We start from the raw sequence: 23721 nt of genomic DNA, 5'->3' as shown, positions 1-23721 counted from the left end.
AGGACTGCTACAGAGTGAGAAGACTCTTTAAAGGTGGAGTAAGTGATATTTTACTTGGTTAAAATAAAACGTTTAAATCCTAAAGCTCTTACAGTTTATGAATCATTGTTCGTGTTTGTTCACCAACGATCTACGATCCCGGATCTTATTAGATATCGCTATAGTCTGGGTGGGCCCTAACAGGAGTCTCCTCACCATCAACTCATCATGAGTTCTCTCTTCTGATTGGATGAAATTGGTATCCCGACCTCAAAATGTTATTTCTGTGTACTAAAGAGTGAACATACACTCCAGTCTACATCAATGATTGCTATCGGAATATACAGTAGAGCTATTTAACACTTATTTTGACCAAAAATAAAATAATAATTAAAATCCCTTGCTGCACTTTTAATGAACGCACATTCATCATCTTGTTAAAAGTTAATTGGGAGACTCTATAAGACTGTCTGCTGGCCTTTCACTGAACAACAGCTTGGAGAAGCACTTCACCCATTTTCAACCTTATCTTAATGGTCCTCACTATAACGCTCATTATATGATGCACAATTTCCGTCGAACTGTTCACACCTCTCCTCTGAGACACAGTGAGTGCAGAGTCTCATAACGAGCATTCAATTACGAGGAATCAATTACATGAAGACAGGGTGAAAAAGTGGTCCAATCTGGTGCCATGTTCTTACCATCCTCTTCATCTCCTTGGAGACCTGGTTGCCCCCCAAGTGGTTGTAGAATGGTCTGTCAGTCCAGTGGCCTGTGTTGTGGGTGACAGAGTTGGTCCTCTGGCGGTTCATCTTGGCTATCATGGCCTTCTCTTCTTTCTGCAGTGAACAATGCAGGGTGTTAGCATGAGTGCTACTGAAATGTTACTTTGAAGAGGTGGTGCCATCATTTTGTACTTTTTCTGTTTTATATGTGTCTATGGAGTAAACATTACTCTAATAGACCCCCGGGTGTGGTTATAATGTGCGAATGTGCCTTCCCAGTGTATTTTTGGTTACTTCATGAAAGCTGAAAGCCTCTGAGTCAATAGGCCCAACTGAAAAACACTGAGTTAATGACATCATAGAATCATCCCCTCCTTCACTCAGACACATTAGCTGAAATACCATAATAGACATAAGGATCTATGGAATGCCGTAACATTTCCTGTTCTTCTCCCTTCTCCGCAATGCCTTCTATTCAATGAGAAAAAAGTTGAAAAACTAATATTATTTTAAGCATAAGCTTTCTTGCAAGTTACTGTTGGGGGTTATATATGACCCCAAGCGAGAATGCCAGCAAAATAAATCAAATCTGCTTTAGGTATTAGTGTAAGAAATGGCAGATGGTCTCCTTCTACTCTGTGTCTCTCGAGCTATGACCATGCCAAACACAAAGTTACACAACCGATCTGGTGAAAGTGCAGCAAAACGGCCGTGCTAATTATTTCAAATAAACACTGAACTGAGGAAGTTAAGTAATGCGATCTCCCCAGAGTCTGCCATTCCACACAAGAGAGCAGCAGAGGGAGCAGCAACAATGGAACAGAATATCATTTCACATGATACCGTAGCTGTAGGGAAACCTCGTGTCTCCATAAATACAATAATGCTCTACTTCAGCGGTCTTCAACAGGGGGTCCGGAGACCGGGACCCCTAGGGTGTCCTCAGAGTTACTAAGGGGGGGGCAGCCAAATCTTTGTGTGATAGGATAATTCTTTTAAAATCAACAAATTGAAAACTCGCATCCCAATTCTGAGGAGAACTTTAGCCAAAAATAGCAGATCTCTCAACGCCTCGCGACACGAGGCGTTGAGAGCTTGTAGATCGGCTATTTTTGGCAAATAGGTTTGGTGTAGAGGGGAAAGAAGAGCAGACCAAGTACAGAATGAAAGGTCAAAGTTTAGTACGTAACGACGATTTAAGTGGTTAAAAGTCTGAAAGAAAAACACATTAACACAAATCTAACAGAGTGATGACAGTGCTGTCAAAAACATTTATGAAATCGATGAAAATCTGTATCACACATGTATACAATATTTAGAGGGGGTCCCTGCTTCATGTCTCTCTCAGCCAAGGGGTCCTTGGCCTGAAAACGTTGAAGACCCCTGCTCTACTTCATCGTACCAGAGTGTAGTACAAAAGCAGCAAGCTTACAACTTGGACATTGTAGATTGCCTATTTTTGCTAATTCTGGGAAACTCAGAGTTAAGTCTGCCTGTGGGCTTTATACTGTAAATATTGAACCAATGCAAAGTATTAACACTAGCTTGTGACTAAATAATAACTACACTGGATCAACTGGAAGATTTTTTTTTCCCCCATTTCCTGAAAAGCAACGGTTGTGGACATACAAGGTTATTCAACCCGACGGCGACAATATGTTATCTGTTAGCCGTGGCTTGTTATAGCGCTGGAGAACACAGACATATCTGATGAGAGCATGTGTGGACATAAATAAACCCAAGCTTGTGCAGTGGAACGAGAATAAATCCACCGCTCGCCGACACACAATTCGCATGGGAAGGATTCCCACAGTTTATAAATAAAGATATATGAACACCGTGAGCCTGCCTGTAGCCTGTTCTCATTGTGAAATATGGCTCTGCCATTAACGGCGCCCCGGTGTTGAACTTAATGTTACCGATGAAACACTTTGTACGATGGTTTATTGTATCAAAGTAACAACATTAGCTTATTGATTTCTCGCCTCCACACACGCAACCATTCTACTAGCCCAAGAAGCATTGACGAAGATAAGAAAATAATCTACGCAGACATGCACAGCAGATCTACAGCTGGCTTCAGCCCCAGGTGTACATTTAGACAGTGGTGGAAAGTAACTAAGTACATTTGATTTACCGAGGTACTGTACTCTATTGTAATTTTGAGAAACTTTATTTGAGTATTGTGAGCTTGCAGATCATCTCTTTTCACTATTTCAGAAAATGTTTTACGTATTTGAAAACTTAAGTTACTAGTTACTTTGTAGCATTTGATTACTATTACAAAACATACGTTAACCACTTCAGCCCTATATAAATATAAGCTACACAATGCGTTGCAATGCAACACATTGTGAGCTTGTAGATCTGCTATTATCAAAAGTTTTTTGAAATGGGACATTTTTACATGATGAAGGCCAGCATCAGTGTTTCGCACAGAATACGAAACACTGATGCTGGCCTTCAAAGCAGCCAAAGAAAAGTCTGATCGACCCCTAAAACCCCACCCGTTCACTCAGATCAGCTAACACAGGGATGCTGACAGAACCCTTCCTAAAAACGCCAAGACAAAACTCCACTCGTCCTAGACAATTCGCTCTCCTGGCTCCCAAACTGTGGAATAAACTCCCTGCCGCACTTAGAACAGCAGACTCACTCCTTAGCTTCTGCAGTGGTCTGAAGACTCACCTCTTCAGACTTCAGACGAAATGAAAATCCTAACCGCGGCCTACCGCCACGGCCTAGTGTCGCGTGAAAAAGAGTGGTTGGATGTAGATTCCGAGATAAAGCCGCATCAGCGATTGAATAGGAGCCTATGGAGATTAGCCGCTTACTGGACGTTCCTGGACGTGTTTAGCAGCGGAAGTGTTAAGTGGGACGGACAGGACCACACAGTAGAGACAAAGTGAGGGTACTGTACTCGTTTCTGGCTGCAGCCCACGATGAGGTAGGTTTCTATGTTGTGCTTCTTCAGGTAGACGTTCCTCTCTCCGCCGGCGCCAGGCTCCACGTCGTAGTCCCCATTCAGATAGTTCAGGGTGGCCTTGGTGATGTGGATACGCCTGGTCACACACACGCACGCACACACACTCACGCACGCACACACGCACGCACACACACACACACACACACACACACACACACACACACACACACACACACACACACACACACACACACACACACACACACACACACACACACACACACACACACACTCACATTTGAGCTTTTCATTCCTTGTCTCTGTTTAACCCCCATTTAGGCCTGGAATTATTTTATGCTTTAACTATTGAAAAATAGCAGATATACAAGCTCACAGCGCAGCACCGAGGCCACGCAGCGAGCTTGTAGATCTGCCATTTTTGAAAAAATAATGTTTCTTTATATATATATCTTTTTAAAAGCAAACAATTGTAACTCAAATATTTTGAGATGGGGGTCCACAGCCAAATACAAGATCTACAAGATCACAGCACGGCACTCGGTGCCGCGCTGCGAGCTTGTAGATCTGCTATTTATTAAAAATCATTTTTCAATAGATAAAGCATAAAATAATGGTTAAAGTGGTTCAAATCGAAAGTGACACAGATTTGAGTCCCCTGTCCAAATATGTTAATGGTGGATAATTTCTATGGTGTGAGACATGTGGTATGGGCACACTGGTTTGTAATAAGACTGGTTAGTTTTTTTAGGTAAATGGTAATTGAGACAGACATACCCGGCCTTTCCCCCGGCCTCCATGTGATTGGCCAGCGTGACGTCGTTGGACCAGACGTCAAACTGCCACTTCCTGAGTCCCAGCACCCCGCAGTGCACCCGGCCACTGTGGATGCCCACGCGCATGTTCACGTTGACGCCCATCACCTCCCGCACCAGCCTGCCGTACCGAACACACAGGGAGAAAATAGGTCAAAACAAACAAACCATGACTTAATAAATTATAATACACCAGTAAGACTCCCTAATCGGATACACAAACTTTAGAAGGCAATCGTAGCGAATCAGGAGGGAATATGGGAAATGGGACAGATCCATGTTGATGACTTTAGAGATAGTGTGTACCGCTTCGCGTGATTTTAGGGCAAAATCTGTAGGAGCAATGTCCAAAAATGTGTTTTGCAAAAAATCGGCCTCATGGTGGCGCGACTTTATAAATTATAATACATCAATAAACTTTATCTCTGAGTAGTGAACATTTTGTTCAATTGAAGCCTGATTTATCGCAGTTTAGCATGAGAAACGGCACAACATGTATCCGGCCGTCTGTCCGTGTACGCTTTTTTACGGTCTATGGGTTTGCCGCTCTGACATCATGCTCTGACATCACTGTGATGTCAGGGGAACCACACAAACAGAATCCCTTTTATGCCCATATATGGAGATCCCTGTGTCATCAATATTAAGCCCATATCTAACAGGACTTCATATGGGGATGCCCAATGTGTTTTTTTCAGATATTTAACCACTTAAATCGTTGATACTTGATACTCTTTGATGCTCTTTTGTACCTCAACAACAACCCTAGTTGCCAAAAATAGCCGATCTACAAGCTCTCAACGCCTCGTAGCGCGAGGCGTAGAGAGCTTGTAGATCTGCTATTTTTGGCTAAAGTTCTCCTCGGAATAGGGATGTGAGGGTTCAAGTTGCTCATTTAAAATAATTATCCTATCATACAAAGATTTGGAGGAACCCTTTAGTAACTCTCAGGACCCCCTAGGGGTCCCGGACCCCCTGTTGAAGTCCCCTGGATTAAAACAAAAGAGTGCAGCAGGCAGGCAGTCAGGCTGTGTTTAATACTCACGATATGGCCTCTATCATGTCCACTCCCATCTCCACACAACAGTGGGCGTGGTCGGCCCGTGCCTCGGGCAGCCCAGACACACAGTAGTAGCAGTCCCCCAAGATCTTAATCCGTAGACAGTGGTTCTCCTGCCAAGCAAAGATGTAGCCAGGAAACAAACGCACACGCACGCACGCACGCACGCGCACACACACATACACACACACACACACACACGCGCACACACGTTCAATTTTCAGGCAGTACTCAATTTGATAACAACTCTGAGTTTTGAATGAAAGTCTGCTTCAAAAACTCACTTCATCATCTTATTACAATTAAGTGCTTATTGTGTTCCGCTGTGATTTGGATTTTCTGCATCGGTTCAAAGAAGAGGGTTAATTTGGACACCTTTCACTACAAAACAGCTGAGGGACGCGAACAGCACAGACTGATTTGTGAACGACTCAAGTTGCAGTAAGCACAGTCATTACACTGAAAGCGCGTTGTTGTCATGCATCCTCTTCTTTCTTTTGTGTAGCCACGCCCTATGTCCTATGTCCTATGTCCTATGTCGAAGAGGCCAGCTTAAGGTGGTCTGCAGGACGCAGGTGGTCATTAGATGTTCAACAATCTGCTCAGACTCCTATGCTGTACTGTCTACCAGGTCCCACTTCTTCATACGTAGGAGGTTCAGATGTAGGGATGGGACGATATTATCGCTGATCGTGATAAAAAAAACACTCACGATAATCGTATTGTGGAGATTTAATTTATCGTGAAATCGTCCTCTCTCATGCACTGCGATCAAGTCACCTTTTATTTGCCGAGCTGCATATCCAGTAGCATTTAAACCCTCTATTGGTAAAACATACTTAATATACGTACTTGATACAGTCTTTTTTTCCACTCTCTACCAAATCTCTTTGCCAAAAAATAGCCGATCTACAAGCTTGTAGATCTGCTATCCCACTTTTCCCCCCCTTGTGACGCCCCACAGCTATGATCCAGAGGGCGTTTGATGATAGCAACATCAATCTTTGTGTCGTGTGGGCTTCTGCTTCAGACTGGGGTGCAGTAATCGGCTGCAGAGTAGACCAGGGCATACGTACAGTACAGTACGTGGATATTTGTAGGATCTTGGCGGAGGCTGCATAATTGCGGTTACTATTGTCAGCGAAAAGGTCACATAATGGCCAAACCGATATATGGGTCGGGTTCTAGTGTGTGTGTGTGTGTGTGTGTGTGTGTGTGTGTGTGTGTGTACAGTGTACTGCACTGTACTGTACTGTACTGTAATGTATGTGTCCCGGGGGCAGGGCAGCTTCTTATGATAGCCACCTGAGTGTCTCTGGAGCACATGCTCTGTATAAAAACAATCAGACCCACTGTTGTACAGACAGATGAGAGAGAGAGAGAGACCAAAGGGATCAAAAGACAAATTGTGTGTGTGTGTGTGTGTGTGTGTGTGTGTGTGTGTGTGTGTGTGTGTGTGTGCGTGCGTGCGTGCGTGCGTGCGTGCGTGCGTGCGTGCGTGCGTGCGTGTGCGAGTGTTAGTGTGTGCCTGTCTGACTGTCTGCACTTTGTACAGACTTAAAAGTGTCAATAGTTGCGTTTCCATCCAACCGTTTTGGAATATAGGAAGTGAATCGTCAGAAAGTCGAAAAAAGAAAATGCGCATTTTGCCTGTTTCCATCCACTGTTAAATGTGCAATTTTTGGGAGATAGTTCATGAAATAAGCAGTAGGTGGTGATATTTTTCCAGTCAAGTGAGACATTATTGAACATGCATTTTACTTTTTATACAAAAATATTATACACGGACTCACAGCTTTGTAGGCTATTGGGCTGCAAGTCCTCTAGCAGAGTCCAGACTCCAGGCTGTCTTTCAATATTTGTGAAAGACATGAAGTTCTGCCATATTTGTGTCCCAATTTGGCTGGGAGCCAGTCATTGGATTTTATTCATTTTCATTTTTTCATTTAATTTGACAGCTGGGGATCATAGCTACAAAATGATATATTGGTTGTGGAGATTGACCCAACAGTTTTGAAGATATGGCTTATAGAATGATGCCATGCTGAAATACTACTTTTGAGATATTCAAGTTTTAAATAAATGTCTAACCTGCAAATGACCTGACGATCTCTCACATTAATTAAAAAAAGTCTTATTTACATGCAGAGTTAAGCTCTGGCGTTTAAGTGAAATGTAGCCTGAAATTTATGAAATGCTTTAGTGGCTTTATCACATTTTAGTGAAAAAAAAAAAAAAAAGGTATTTTCAGTCCCTGTCTAAAGCTGTACTTTCCGAGATGACTGGCTCTCAGTGAGATTGGGACACATTTTGCACCTAAGTTTAAACAATGCTATTAAGTTGCGGGCGGGGATAACGTGGACACCACAGGGTCAAAAGGAATAAAAAGCCACAAGTGCTCGTTTTTACCCACAGTTGGTCCACCTGGTCCTTTGACTGAAAAAATAAACCCCACTAAATGATGGATCTATTTGAACCAGCCGATCAAAGTTGGACGTGGATACAGACAGTTGTGAATGAACTGCTATCAGTGGTGTAAAGTAAATACAGTAAGTAAGTACATTTACTTAAGTACAATTTTGAGGTAGGCTACTTTTACTTGTCATCAAAATTAAGCCCATATCTGGGAGCGTGCGTGCGTGCGTGCGTGCATGTATGTGTGATTGGATCCTCACCGCAGCCAGTTTGTCAAAGCGGGCAAACAGTTCATTGAGCGTCATCACCAGCTCCTGAGCTGTACACTGGGAGGCCAGACTGGTAAAACCCTCAATGTCTGCAAACAGTATACTATAGGGACAGAGAGAAAGAGAGTGTTATTCATTTTATTTAAAGTAGTCCTCTGTGATTTCTTTGACTTTGACTCGCGGCGCAAAACGACTCCTTTTGAGTTTGACAAACTTTTGAATTTGGATCATAAAAAGTTACATTTCTGGATGTAGGGCTCCTACTGCATTGTATACAGTATGTACTCGAGCTGCACAATATATCAAACACGTATCATCATTGCAATAACAACATGTATAATACACATATAGCAAAAGACTGCGATAGTAAAAAATATATAACGCAAAAGATTGCTGTAAATGGTATATTTTTGTGCCATAAATTCACACTGTACAATGTTATACACTGTATACTGTATATTAGCTCTGGTCCATCGCGTCACCTCCCGCAACGCTCCCGGTGACGCTCTGACAGACCCGTTGGGAAACGGCTGGACTCCAGATTGTCGGCCCCTCCGAGCGCTCAATACCAGTCAAAATAAACAAAACCGTTTCACTACTCACCAAACCAAAGGTCGTTTTGCGCTGTTGAAAGTCTATTCTCCGCGGTAGTGAACCCCTCAGCACCCCACCTACTCTGTAAAATACATTATTTTTGTCAAGAAAAAAAACGCACCCACCTCGAGCCACCTAGCGGCCACCACAGATACAATGGTTCACAACCCGGAAATAAGCGGCGGTCGAGTTGGATGCACTTTATTTCATGACAAAAATAATGTATTTTACAGAGTAGGTGGGGTGCTGAGGGGTTCACCACCGCGGAGAATAGACTTTCAACAGCGCAAAACGACCTTTGGTTTGGTGAGTAGTGAAACGGTTTTGTTTATTTTGACTGGTATTGAGCGCTCGGAGGGGCCGACAATCTCGAGTCCAGCCGTTTCCCGACGGGTCTGTCAGAGCGTCACCGGGAGCGATGCGTGAGGTGACGCGATGGACCAGAGCTAACTGTATATTATACATTTGGCCATAATCTTGGACTCGGAGTTCTGCTAATTATGTAACTTGTCTGCACCTGATGCCTGATGGTCCTTGCAATGAAAAAGGTTGGAAATCAATGTTTTTTCAGACAGTAGATTTGTTTTGTATTTGCCAGCTGTATTGGCTGCACCTGTGCAACCATGGCAACAACTGATGCCAAATGACCTGGATGACAGGACTGATTATCACTGGACCATCGTGAGTCCCATGTGGTTGGCTGACCTGCAGAATATACTGCACTGCCTCCACGTAAACTGTGAATATGATAGAATGGCCACATTTGCGTGGCCACTGACAGTGGTGGAAAAAGTACTCCAATTTCCTAAATGAATACTGCAATGTATAAATACTCTGTTAAGGCACGGTCACACCAAAGTATGGCTGGCGGCTGATAAACGTTTTTTGTGCTCAACCGACCAGCAGCCAGTGGATTCTCCCAATAATCAATGATACACATTGCTACAACCACTTGTCACTACCTGAGTCTGCCTTCGACTCACCCGATTGGACAGAGGGGGAAAACAGTGCTTCAAGCATAAACACAAGGTCTGCGCGGCACGCTGAAAGCTGCGCAAGACCATAAATTCTATTCCTTATTCATACATACTTATACGATAAAACTAGCAAAAACTAATTTCACCCACTTTTTTACTTGTGTGAACCTGTGGTAGCCTAATAAAGCTGTTGTTCGGCCAAAAGATAGCAGATCTACAAGCTCACAATGCACCACACCGCAATGCCTTGTGAGCTTGTAAATCTGCAATCTTTTGGCTACATTCAGCTATTTTCAATGCTGTTCTAAAACATTTATGTGCCCACAAGAATATTAATGCAAACCTGTGTGTGTGTGTGTGTGTGTGTGTGTGTGTGTGTGTGTGTGTGTGTGTGTGTGTGTGTGTGTGTGTGTGTGTGTGTGTGTGTGTGTGTGTGTGTGTGTGCGCGCGTGCGCGCATGTGCGTGTGTGCGAGCGCACACATTCACGCACAATGTGCTACAATGCAAGTGACTACGTGCACGTGAAAAGTCAGCTATCTATTCCTGAGAACGGTGTAAAGCGATACGGCGGCAGGGCTTGTTTGCGGGGCGGACACATTCACTGCTATCCTCACACCGGCGCGACAACAGGGCAGATGATCTCATCTGACTCCGTGACTTTAGTTTCCCTGTGAAAGACGCAGAGACAATGGGAGCGGACTGACAGCTACACAGTAATGTGCTCAACAGCTAGCTGTTAGAGAGAGTCAGGCGGCACTGTGTGTCACTGAGGGAGACAAACCCAAGTAGCCTGCTGGCGCTGAAAGACTTGCGTTGTTCACAGTGGCGTCAGTTCAGCAAAAGCTAAGGTATGGCAACATGACTGGGGTCATGCACGCATGCGAAGGCGCGTGTGCATGACACCAGTCATGTTGCCATACCTTAGCAACAGCTAAGTAGTAGATAGTAAGTAGTAGATAGTATTATTTTACCGCAGGCACAAGTAAACAACTGTCTGCCACACTTGAAAAGAATGTGCTGCTGCTGCTAATTAACAATGATACATTGCACCTGTGCTGACCTACTGAATCGGAGAATAAACCATTTGCATTGTAGTTAGTTTAAAGTGATTCAATAATTGAATAATCAACACAGATTGTCATAGAGACATTGGTGAATTTATTTTAAGGAGTACATTTTATTTTTTTCCCCTGGAGCCAAGGTATGGCAGCTGCCATACCGTGCAATATACCCAATTGACGCCTCTGGTTGTTCACCACAACACTGTGACCTGCTCGCGCTCAAAGTCATCTCATGCGCTCAGGTTTTTGTACCACAGATTCAAGTGCACAATATTGTTCCTTACTTGGATCACCTTTTGCCGTTTGATGCTTTATTATATGGTCCTATTAATGTGAACCTTTCAGGAATATTTTTTAAAAGATGCACGATTATCAGTCCTAGGAGTAGTTATCCTCTGTAGGCACATGTTCCTGTTGCATTCCCCCAACAGCTCTGAAGACTCCTGAATATTGACCTCATCCCTCCATCAAAGAGCAGGTTCATTTGATGGCCATTTAACCACTTAAACCCTAAGTGCTATAGTAGCTCCAGTTTTCGCTCTATATACATATATCAGCAAAAATAGGCAATCTATAACAGTGGTTCTCAACATGTGGGTTGGGACCCCCAGGGGGGTCCCCAAATTATTTCGGGGGGTCCCCAAATGATTAACTTAATATGCAACATTGTTATCTCACTCAACAGTAAACAAAACCAACATAGCGTTTAAGTGTATAGAGGGTATCTGCACATTTCTAAAGTGAAAATTCAAGAACTTTTTAATACCTCTATGACAAATTAAACATTGGCCAAATTGTCAGAGGCAGAATTTGTGAAAATAGCGAGGCGTTGTGAGCATGTAGATCAGCTATTTTCACAATAGAACCATGTTATACAAAATGTAATGCCTTAACTCTTAGTGCTGGTCAGGGTGGGGGGAGTCCCCAGTTAAAATATGATTATTTTGGGGGTCACGGCCTGAAAAGGTTGAGAACCACTGGTCTATAAGATTATAAAGCAACGCATTGTGAGCTTGTAGATTGAGAGATGTTGTTTCAAGAACAGGTTCAAGGCGGTGGATTTCAAAAGAAGACTAATAGGAAAACTCTGAGAACCGAAACAGTCCAATGATGAATGTCCACAGCAGCATGCCCCGCAGCCAGCCTGTGCTGTGAACTCTACAACTACTGCTACAAAGTATTTAAGAGTAGCTCTCCCCTCCCCTGCTGGGACCTGGCTCCATCACTTCCTCCCTCCCCCAGAAAGGACTTCAAACCATTTCTTCCACCACTGACTTTAGGAACTATTTAAAGAACAGAGACAACAAAAAGCCCGCTGGCATCTGGGCCTCATCTCATCGCATGTGTCTTGTTTCTTCACATAGCACCACACTAATTGTACAAGTATATTTTTGACAAACACATATTCTATTTCTTGGACACTGGTTTTCGACTCTTTTGCTGCTGTGCTGCTTGTAATGGTGACATATCAGGAATTGTGTTTATTGTGCACTCACTGTAAGACTAACATGTCTCTGAAACACTTATTTAAAGGCATAATTCATCTAAGACAGAAGCACAAGGACAATTCTAGCAGCTCACCAGGAAATTATCAACATAAAGCTTATACTGCACCTAATAACTACCAGTAAGACTCCCTAATCGGGAGATAAGCGACCGTAGGTTGCTTATCTCCAGAAATAGGGCAAAAATGTGTTTTTCCAAAATCTTCCTGATCCATGTTGATGACATGAGTGTAGACATGCTGTGTAGTGATTTTCGTGATTTTAGGGCAAAATCTGTAGGAGCAGTGTCCAAAAATGTGTTTTTAAAAATCGGCCTGAAGGTGGCGCTATATGGGACAGATTCATGGTGATGGGATGAGTGTAGACATACTGTGTAGCGATTTGCGTGATTTTAGGGCAAAAACTGTAGGAGCAGTGTCCAAAAATGTGTTTTAAAAATCGGCCTCATGGTGGCGCTAGAAGAGGGCCATGTGAGAAATGAGGGGTGGGGTGTCCGCGTTGCCTTGGCGGACGAATAGGTACCGGCCCCGGCTCTCCCGGACCCTCCTAGCCCGAGTTACGGCATTTTATGTGAGCTGCAGTGGAGGGGGTCCTCCACTGGGGGCGCCACCACTTTTGCATCCGTTCTGGAGCACCAGGAGTCGGTGGTCCCCGGGAATTCCCCGTGAGCAGCCCCGTTGGGGTGGTCATTTGGTCATTTTTTACATCTGGGGGTCCCCCAGGGACCTGGGGGTCCCTGGAGCTCCGGGGGTCCTTGGAGGTTGTAGTTTGGCAGCCAATGAGCGTGTGTGCAAAATTTGGCATGGATCGGGGCAACGGTTGCGGAGATATGAGCAGGGCAATAGTGTGACGTGTGAGGTGTGACAGACAGACGGACAGACTGACTGACTGACTGACTCACTCACAGTTTGTGCAGGTTTTGATAGTAAGTGCGACCTACGGTCGCAATTATCTAACTAAGTGGTTCCCAAACGTTTTAGTCTCGAGAGCCAAAAGAGAAATCAAATGTTTTCCCAGGACCGGAACTAGTGAAAATAGCAGATCTACAAGCTCGCAACGTGACATGAAACGCTGTGTTGTGAGCTTGTATATTTAAGAGGTGATGAATGGAAAGAGGATAGAGAATATGGTAAAAACAAAAGAGATCATTGTCACATCACATGTTTTATATGTGTAAAGAATAAATTTGTTTTTGTGCAAGTTCCATAATTTATGTGTTTTTTTAGGTGCAGAAGATTTATTTAGCTAAAATATTTATAATACCCACAGACAGACTTTCACGTTTAATTTCTCAAAAATAGCAAAAGTAACCTATATCAGCTCACAACGCGTCACATATAGCGACATGCTGTGAGCTTGTATATCTGCTATTTTCGCAGTTTTGCAAAATTCACAATGGTAAAAGGTTTTACGGATCTTTAAAAAAAAATATATATCTCTATTATGGAGATTACAAGGTTGCGGCCCAAACAGAAACAATATGTGTGTGAGGATTTGATTTACTTTACTTTATTTGTTTATTTAGACGAGACAATGCATATTAATGGACATTACTGTACATGAATGCCATGTCACCGGATTTAGCAAAGTTGCTAATTTTCATCCGCAATCCACACATGAAAACATAGAGTTTATGTTGAGGTCTATTGTTATGTTTTGATCTGTGTATTAAGGATGCATGATGTTGATCTGCATAAACCAACAAAAGAAAAGGTTTATGAACCGGTTTTCCAGGTTATACAATTGCAAGATTAATCAAATATTTTCTTTGCAGTGTCCCCTCGCTGGCAAGAGTGAGTCAAGTGTAGCTAAAGTGAATGACAGATGTGTAGGAGCTACCAGGCGGGCCATGACTTTGGTTAGCAGCAGTGGTATGGCCAGTTGTCATGGGGACAGATTGGCCGTCATTAGCGTGTGAGTCTTAGAGAGATTTACTATTGTGCCTCGCAGAATGTGTGTGTGTGTGTGTGTGTGTGTGTGTGTGTGTGTGTGTGTGTGTGTGTGTGTGTGAGAGAGAGAGAGAGAGAGAGACAGAGGGAGGCTAACGTCAGAGAAAGGAGCAAGCCTAGAGCGAGCAGTGAATTTTGCACTTAAATCCGTTAGTGTTTGTTTTCCTCTTGCTAAGAGGTTCAGACAATATACCGGTACTGTACATAAATAAAGCTATGCTTCTAACATCGACCATGCATGAATTAATTAACGAATGAATAGCTTTATTCCATAAAAACATCCCAGCATACAGTAAATAGAAAAGAAAAAACATACCATGGGCTTTTCTTAGCATGGGGTTTTCCTTTTTCTAGTTGATGTGACAAAGTATACAATAGGACTTAAGTGGATACTCAAGATTTAGTCGATTAAAAACATCAGTTTAGCATAAAATGACATCTCCTGTTACTGTAGCGTGAGGCAGCTTGATGTACAAGTCATCCCCCAGTCATGGTGTACAGGTACACCCCCCAGCCTGGACATGACGCATGTGGCAGGGACTTACTAGCGTCATGTCGTGCTTCTCCATCTCCATTATTCGGATAGATTCAACACTAAGACATCAAATTGATAGTTTAAGTCCTATTTAGAACACAGTCAGTAACACATGCCACAGAGCTCTGGGACTGAGGGTAGGAGGAAATCAAGAACAAGGAATGAACGAGGGAGTTACGAAGGGTCTGTATCTGTAAGCTCCATTTAACCGTTACCTAGGCGATGACTCACTCACCAGAACACAGTGTTACATCCCAGGGCTTTGGTTCAGCCCTGGAGTGACAGCAATCAGTTGGGAGAAGAGGGTCCCGAGAATAAGGCATTTTGACAGCTTTTAAGAATGAGTGGAGTATGGCTCTGTACCAGTGCGCCACCCAAACCACTTAAAGGAGCCACACCATGCTTTTAAAAATATATTTTTTATATAAATATTGGTCCATAATACGGTTTTATACAGGTTTTAGCCTAAACAACCACTCGGATATTGAAATGTCATGTTCTGTCTGTCTCTAATTCCAAGCCGTTTCAGATGCAATACCAAAATGCCCTTTGTTGGCAACGGGGCGCTGTCTTTGGACTAAAATTGGAAATGAGCCCTGAGTACTGTTAGAATTAATTAATTTTTGAAGAGACACTGGGAAGACCAAAGAATTGAAAAATGTGAAATTCATGGTGTAGTACCTTTAAACCCTCTCTAGATGTAGTAACAGTTGGCTGTTGGCTCTGCACTTGGACCGCTCTGTTCCGTCTACTCTACAACAAATCTCTTTGCCAAAAATAGACAATCTGCAAGCTATTTTTGTCATGCAATGTTTGGGCTAATGTTCCCCCTAGAATATGGATGTTTATTATGGTTAAGCATGAGACTGTTGTGGAGAAAAATCGCAGTGGTCTGAATTAACCTGGGAAGGGCAACACAGAGAGAGAAAGAGGGGGGATGGAGAGGGAGAGATGGAGGGAGATACAGTCAGTGACAGACAGAGCCACAGTGAGACAGAGAGAGAGACACTGTGACAAGAGTTTGAGACAGGCCCATTTCCTGTTGACACAGCTACAGTACAGGCAGAGTCTGGTCTGGAGTCAGCTTTCAGCAGAATCAAAGCTGTGCTGTGCTGGCAAGCCCTGACCCTGTGACCTCCTTTCCTCCAGCGCCGGGCTGGCACTGCCACCAACCAGCTGCCCTTTATCTGCTGGCTGGCCGTTTAACTCCGAGACGCACGCACGCACGCACGCACGCACGCACGCACGCACGCACGCACGCACACACACACACACACACGCACACACACACACACACACACACACATAAACACGCACACACAAAACCTTCTCTGTCTTTCTCAATCTCCAGATCTTTCTGCTCCTCTTTTCCCAGATTAAAGTCTGTCATTTCTCCTCTTCTTTTCCTCTACTCCTTCTTAAAGGACCGTACCCATGTCATTACGCCGCATCAGAGTCTATTCACAGCTTAGGCCAAATATAACATACAATGTCATAATTCAGTCTTTGATTCAGGGACAATCGTTTTTGGCAGACCTTTAAGAAAAACGCATTAAATCACAACAATGTAACTTTGAAAGAACAACAATATTTAGTGTGCTAGATTACCTATTTTAAGCGAGTTTCATGTCTATGCAAGTTGATTTTGACACTCTTCTGAAAAGAATGGAAACCAATGTCTTCCTCAAAAACCAAACAAACCACCGGGTATTGTCCTTTAACGTTTCTTTTCTTCATTTTATAATATTTTTCATTACTTCCTTTCATCGCTCTTTCAGTGCTCCTTTGCAGACACTGGCCCGAACACACACGACACACTAATGTCTGGACAGTGTCTACTTACACCGGCCTGCCTACCACAGACAATCTCTGAGATGCTTTGAAAAAGGCCTCCATCACACATACAGTACGTGCACGTAGTGTGTGTGCACATGCACACATCGCTCGCTGCACAAGATACAAAGCAGGCGCTGCACGAACAGAGCATAAAAACCCAAGGTAAATATCACTGTTTAGCTTTTACGCAACCTTCTCTCTGTGAGCCACAATGTCAGATTAATGGACATATACTGGCCCAGACACTGGTAACAAAAGCAACATGAACCACCATGGTGTACTATTTCAGAACATTACTCTGACCCTGAGAGGGCAGGCAGGCAGCATCAAAATATCCGGCCCATAATGCCGTTTGGCATCCGTGCTGAAAGCCGCAGGGCATATTGTTCTCATCCAGAAGACAAACCAAAGTGGACTGACAGCAAGTGCACTGGCACTCTGGCAGTGGCTAAGAACATAGTCCTGAGTAAAGCTGGTTGCACACTGCTGCGTTCTTTCGTTGTGAAATGTGTTTTTCAGGGCAAGGAGAGAGAGAGACAGAGAGAGAGAGAGAGAGAGAGAGAGAGAGAGAGAGAGAGAGAGAGAGATAGAGAGCAAGGGACCCAGTGGTCAGAAAATAAATATGAAACGGGCGGCAGAGTGCAAACGTGATTGACATATAATGTGAGGTTGATTTCTTTATTTACGTGCTCCGAAATTCACTCCTATGTTCAGCCAAAAAACGCAGCAGTGTGCAACGACCTTAAGAGCAGGTAGAGTAGCCTTAAATACAGCACACACACACTAAATTCTATATGTATATGACCAACTTTCTTCTCTTATCTTTCCACTTTCCACCCTCTTTCGTATCCCCTCTCTCTCTTTCTCAGCAGTCTTAGCAATGGGAGCTGTCAGTTCCTCTTCCTGTTGTGATTTGGCCTCTCAATGGAGCCCCAATTAGCCAATGCCATGGCTCTAGCTCCCTGACCGGCCCCGGCCCTGTTAGCTAGCCATTACCCGCCTGGTCACAGCCGGACACCGACTCAGAAGAGCTTAGACCGACGTCGCTGTTAATCTACCACCTATAGTTCCCCGAATCGGCCAAAGCATGATTGGACACTGTGCCCAGGGGTGTCACAAGGGGGGGAAAGGGGGACTGGGTTACTAGGGCCCAAGGTGGAGGGGCCCTCATAATTTTATACTATGCTATTTTAGAAAAGTCGTGAAAATGTGTGCAAATCTTTGAATACTGTACCGGTATGTATTTTTTAAGCGAACATTTGTAACTATTTTGAGATGGCGGTACGTGGCCAAATCGTTTTGGGGGTCCTTCACATGAAAAGGTCTGCGTACCACTGACATAGAAACATAGGTTTTTCAAAAGACCTTAGTGTGTCACTCGGTGCTGCACTGTGAGCTTGTATATCTGTTATTTTTCAATAGTTAATGCACACAATAATGCGTAATAATGCATTCCCAGTCTAAATGGGTTAAACCCCCTCCCCCTATGAGGAACATTCATGGGGGCCGCAGTGAATCCTTGTACCCAGGGCCCAGAATTTGGTGCGACGCCCCTGACTGTGCCCCGGCACCCCACTCCATTTCTTCATTTCTTTATTCATTAGCGTGCTTCAGTGTGTGCTCTAGAGTCAAGGGGTCAGATGAAATCACAGGCAAGTCTTGTCCAATTTACAATTATGTAAAGAGTAACCTCTCCGTGGCATTAGGGCTCTTGATTACACTCATTCCAAATGTGTTGCTGCATGGCTGTCTCACTACCGCTAAGTAGGCTGGGTTTACGATGGTATTTTGCAGATGTTAAAAGATATCCATAAATCCACGACAGGCAACGGTTGTGCACGTGTGCAGTTGAACACACGTGAATCCTTTGTACGTGCTGCTGACTGCTGAGGAGTACAGTAGTGCCGTCACATGCTCCATATTGCTCTCTGAAATCGTCACCCCCCCACCTCCCTCCCCAGAAAAAACAAACACACAAACAAATAAAAAGCCTGTGCTATGAAGTTTAACTGTTGAGCTTATAAAGCAATGTCCCAAACTCTTATAATCACCATATCAAGGGAGATGAAAACCTGTTTGTTTATTGAGGACAGCCGTGACCAGACTCTAGGGAGCCATGTGGTTTCAAACACTTTAGATCTGAAAGGAGTGCTACAATAGCTTGCTTCTTCTGCTGTGTCTTATCTTTCTCTCTGTATAATCATGATGTAGTGGCTGCACATTCCACAAGATGGTGCCAAACTTAGTTGTGTCTGTTTATCTCTCCTGTGGAATCATTGAACACCTGACTAAAGTTATAATGGCTTTCTCCGGGCAACAAATTGCTTACACAAACGATAAACACCAATATTAGATGAAGTAATTAGTCAATGAATATTTCCATTACATGATATATGACCTTAAGCCAGACTGAAATCTTTCTTTTTATTATTATAATAATTCTTTTTTTTTTTAAAGCACAGCTGGATGAACCTACAAAATCAGCCGGATTCAAGGAATTTATGGCCCAATCACCATTTGATCTTTAATTCACATAAAAATAAAACAATTCCAATTCTATTCTTGTGCGCGACACTGGCGTGGGGGAGTGTGAATTCTGTCTGAGCCCCCATGGCACCATGAACTGTGATACAGTCCAATAAACCTCATTAGCTGCCTTGGCCCCTATGGGACGGCATTCCACACATTCTGGGATAATTCACTTGCCAGATAGAGCTCTGACCTGTTCACGTGGGATAATGCAATACCAGATAACGTTCCCGGTTCACGAGGCCTGCCGTAGGGCAGGGCAATATATTGATACTGCGATGTATAAGAGGTATTGTCATCTGTTTGAATTGAAAATTCAGATGTCAAAATAATATATAACAAAAAAATAGAATAAAGATCTGACACTGAAATTTGCTCTTTAATAGTTATGTATTTTTTTAAAGTATGCCTGTTGACTGTATGAATATTCCGATTTCCCCACACCTATCTTAGAAAAAGACATTCTTCAAACCACCGTATCTTCTGCTTTGCCAGATCGCACAAAATATTCGGTTCATTTAATTTGAAGAAGAGCTCTCACCTTGCACAGCTGTCCTGTGCTTTGCAGAGTTCATATGGGCTTGCAGGTCTAGAACCGTTATTTGCGTCACGTAAGTGCCAGCTTTGCAGACAGTCATATTTGCTTCCTATTGGTCACGACCATGACAAAAAACACTGGTGGTACATTTTCTGCATTTCACGGTGAAATGGCATTTGCGTTTCGGAATTTCCATTCACTCACAGAGAGCTCTCACCTCGCGCGTTGCATTCGTTCGGCTCAGTGCTGCAAGCCTTTGCTTTGATCTGAGTGAGGGAGCGCAGGGCATGTGTTGAGCGCTGAATAATACACGTTCCGGGGTTCTGGGTGGAACTCTACCTCTCCGAGTGTGTTTCAGAACTAACTAAGTATTACCTGCTTATCGTAAGTCGCTTTGGATTAAAAAGCGTCTGCTAAATGCCTAAACTGTGAATTGTAATTAACCACTGAATGAGCTATGATACACAGAAACACCTGCGAAAAAAAGGAAAAAAAAAAAATCAAAAACGGACAGGCCCCCAAAAGAGCACATGACCGGGTAAAAGAGGACGTATGGTCTATATATAAAATATATCCTCTACTTTGTGACACTCCATTGTGACAATATAAATGTGATAACAAGAAGGGAGCACGTGGTAATACGTACACAAGACCAGAAAAGAGGAGAGAGGGAAACTTGACATCAACAATTACATCTCAATGACCAGCATCTGACAGATCATTGAATAGTTACCGTATTTTCCGGACTATAAGGCGCACTTAAAAGCCTTTAATTTTCTCAAAAAACTACAGTGCGCCTTATAGTCCAGTGCGCCTTATATATGGATCATTCATTGACATTGACATTCCCTTTAGCACAGCTCCATCTGTTGGATGCATAATGCAACGATAGCGTCTATTATGTGCGCCTTATAGTCAGGTGCGCCTTATATATGAAAACAGTTTGAAAATAGACCATTCATTGACAGTGCGCCTTATAGTCAGGTGCGCCTTATAGTCCAGAAAATACTGTAAACAAAATCATAGTTTGTTGCATGATGGAAAAAGTGTATAATGTGTGTGTGCGCATGTGTGTGCGGTGATACATACAGATGTGCCATTCCAAAGCTTCACAAGTCCTGCCAATGGCAAAACAGTAGATTTTCAGGGGATTGGTAGAACATTAAGAGGGACCAAGGAGGGCATTTGTAAACGTGTTGTTACGTAAATGCTGCTCAGATTCTTATTTCTAATGAAAAGAGGTGTCGAAAAGTGCCTTTTGTTTTCAGTAACGAAAGAGAGGAATGAGCAAGGCTAAACAGTGAAAAGAACCTGGGAAAACAAGTATTTCCCGAAAAACGAATGCAGGAAAAGTACATGAAACGCCGAAGCTTTGAAATGGCACATCTATATATCGTCGTTGTCGGGCAGAAACCTTGTATCTCCAAGTTTCAAATTTGTAATTGTTTTACAAGTAAAGCACTGCTTCATCATATGGCCATCGCTCAAAAGTAGTGAAAACAGCTGATCTACAAGCACACAACGCCTCGCGGTGCGAGGCGTTGTGTGCTTGTAGATCGGCTGTTTTCGCTAGTTTAAATCATGTTAAAAATGATAAATACAAAACAAACGGTTTTGGACATACAAGGTTTTCACCCGACAACGACGATATGCACTGCTCTTCCAGGATGCATCACATGCTCACAACGTTGTGAGCATGTAGATCGGCTGTTTACCTCTGGCCTTCATAGTTCATACCACCCCCCACCCCCCCTACCTGACGTTGTCGTGCTTCTGGATGTAGATCTTGTGAAACATCATGTCCTCCTGCTTGGCGTTGATGTCGGCTTTCATCTCCATGGCAACGTGGCGGGGAAGCACCGACAGCAGGAGGCGTTCCTGGTGGATAGCATGCAAAACGACGGGCGAGTTAGTCAGGGGAAGGAAACCATGGCAGCACCTCGGTGAAAAGGCCCATTTAGGCCTGAACGCAAATCTGTGACACTTTAGATTTCAACCACTTTAACCATTATTTTAAGCTTTAAAGCTATACTGTGTAAGTTGCTCAACTTGTGGTCAGTAGCTCTATAGCAAACCTCGGTCACGTCCGCGTCTTTCGGCCGTTTTTGGGTTCTCACACCCCCGCGTCTGCCTCCAGCTCGCCGAGATCTATCTTTTGAGGGGTCCCTGGTTGCTGTGCGTTTAGCCATTCCGGAGATACACTCCTTCACCCATGCTTACCGTGCACCCGAGTATAGAAACACACGGGAGACTACAAATATGGCCGCCCTAGCGACCCCACTCCAAGATGCGCTGTGATTGGCCGGCAGTGTATAACCCTCGCTGTGATTGGCAGATTGGTAGTGTGATGACGCAATTTTGCCGCGAAATTCTCCCCCCCTCACGGCTCATAGAAAACATATAAAGAGAAGGCTTTAGAAGCTGAAAATAACGGAGTGGGGGTTCTAAAACTTTAGCGATTTAACAGTTAGGACAATTTTAAGATTTGTTTTATAAAAAAAGTTACATGGTATAACTTTAACTATTAAAAAATAGCAGATCTACAAGCTCACAGCACGGCACCAAGTGCCACGCTGCAAGCTTGTAGATCTGCTATTTCTGAATATTTTTGACCCGATTCTATAAATGTCTTCTAAATCAGTGGTTCTCAAACCTTTTCATGTCAAGAACCCCCAAAATTACATGTATTTGGCCGCAGACCCCCATCTCAAAATATCTTGTTCCAGGGACCACCGAGAAACAATTATTTGAGTTACAAATGTTCGCTTTTAAAAAGATGATCAAAAATCACGTTTAAAAAAAGAATTGCAGATCTACAAGCTCGCAGCGCAGCACTCGGTGCCACGCTGTGAGCTCGTAGATAGTTTTCAATAGTTAAAGCAATAAATAATTCTAAGTGGTTTAGAGAAGAGAGAGCAGAGAGTTTGAGGGGGAAACATTTACAAAAATAAGAGCAGAAGATCGAGATCGAGAGAGTCGGAAGTCAAACAGTCGGAGAGACGGAGAGAGTTGCATGGAAAATCACATCTCCCCACCTCCCCCCATCGTTCTGCATGCGTCCCCACACCTGATGTGTGTGCTAACCCCCTGATGACACATGGCTGTTTATTACGTCATAATGCGGGAAGTGTGACGGCTGCTGCAATACGAGCGTGCTTGAGAGTGAACCAGGAGGACCCCTTATCCTAAAGCATGATGTGGACTTGGTTGTGCGCCAGTGTCACACGTGTCGCACGCACGTCACATGATCGCGACACGTTGTGAACTTGTGTATCTGCTATTTTCAGTTGCGCAACATCAGGGACCCCTGTATCTCCCCCTGTCAATCGGTCCTATGCTAGTGTGGGTACAACATTTTTTATTAAGAGTATTAAGGACTTATAGTGAAGCTGAGTAGTAGATTTCTGTCCGGTTGTTTGGTTGTGCTATTTACATTTCCAATACAGTATAATTGAGTGCACTGATGTCAAAGAGAGTGATTGAGCAGAGGGAACGGTTCTTCACAGAGACACAGACGTGTCAGATGGAAGCTGTGTTGGTGAGAGAGACACAGAGGAGCGCAAGAAACCTTGGAGAGTGTCTAAGTGAATGAGGGACAAAGTTAAACACCCTTTTCTCCTCCTACCTTATGGTTAACTGGTTAAGTTAAGTTATATTGCCCACAGCCCAAAGCGGGCTGCATTGAAGGAGAGATGCAAGAAGACAACAGAGCTTTTTCCAAAACACCACGCTGCATTGACAGTAAAGCCATGAGGACATGTTAAGGTGCTAAAGTTACAATTGTGTTTGGAATGTCAAAGCTACCGTATTTGTGTAACCAGATGCAGAGTAGGGATGCTAGGATACGAGCTAAATTGTAGTAAATCAGACTGCGTTTTGAGTCCCTACACAGGAAAAAGAGACCATACATGATACTATTAAAACACTATGGGAAAACAGATTTGGAAATCTGGTGAGGGAACCCCCATAGCGAAAGCACTTCTGTG

At 43.5% G+C, this 23721-nt stretch overlaps 1 protein-coding gene across 1 annotated transcript in view; it reads right to left on the bottom strand.

The window, feature by feature from the left end:
- Window positions 1–23721, bottom strand: part of adcy5 (adenylate cyclase 5) — a gene marked incomplete at both ends in the record, with an annotated part of 131089 nt that overhangs the window by 26749 nt on the left and 80619 nt on the right. Inside the window, 6 exons of the mRNA XM_080753049.1 lie at window positions 684–821; window positions 3628–3769; window positions 4429–4587; window positions 5512–5639; window positions 8202–8313; window positions 21492–21613. Of these exons, the coding sequence (XP_080609175.1) occupies window positions 684–821; window positions 3628–3769; window positions 4429–4587; window positions 5512–5639; window positions 8202–8313; window positions 21492–21613 (801 nt within the window). The remainder of the gene's footprint in view (window positions 1–683; window positions 822–3627; window positions 3770–4428; window positions 4588–5511; window positions 5640–8201; window positions 8314–21491; window positions 21614–23721) is intronic.

Source organism: Nannobrachium achirus (genome assembly GCF_963921795.1).
Source record: "Nannobrachium achirus genome assembly, chromosome: 22".
NCBI lineage: Eukaryota > Metazoa > Chordata > Actinopteri > Myctophiformes > Myctophidae > Nannobrachium > Nannobrachium achirus.
This window is presented reverse-complemented; position numbering and strand designations above follow the sequence as displayed.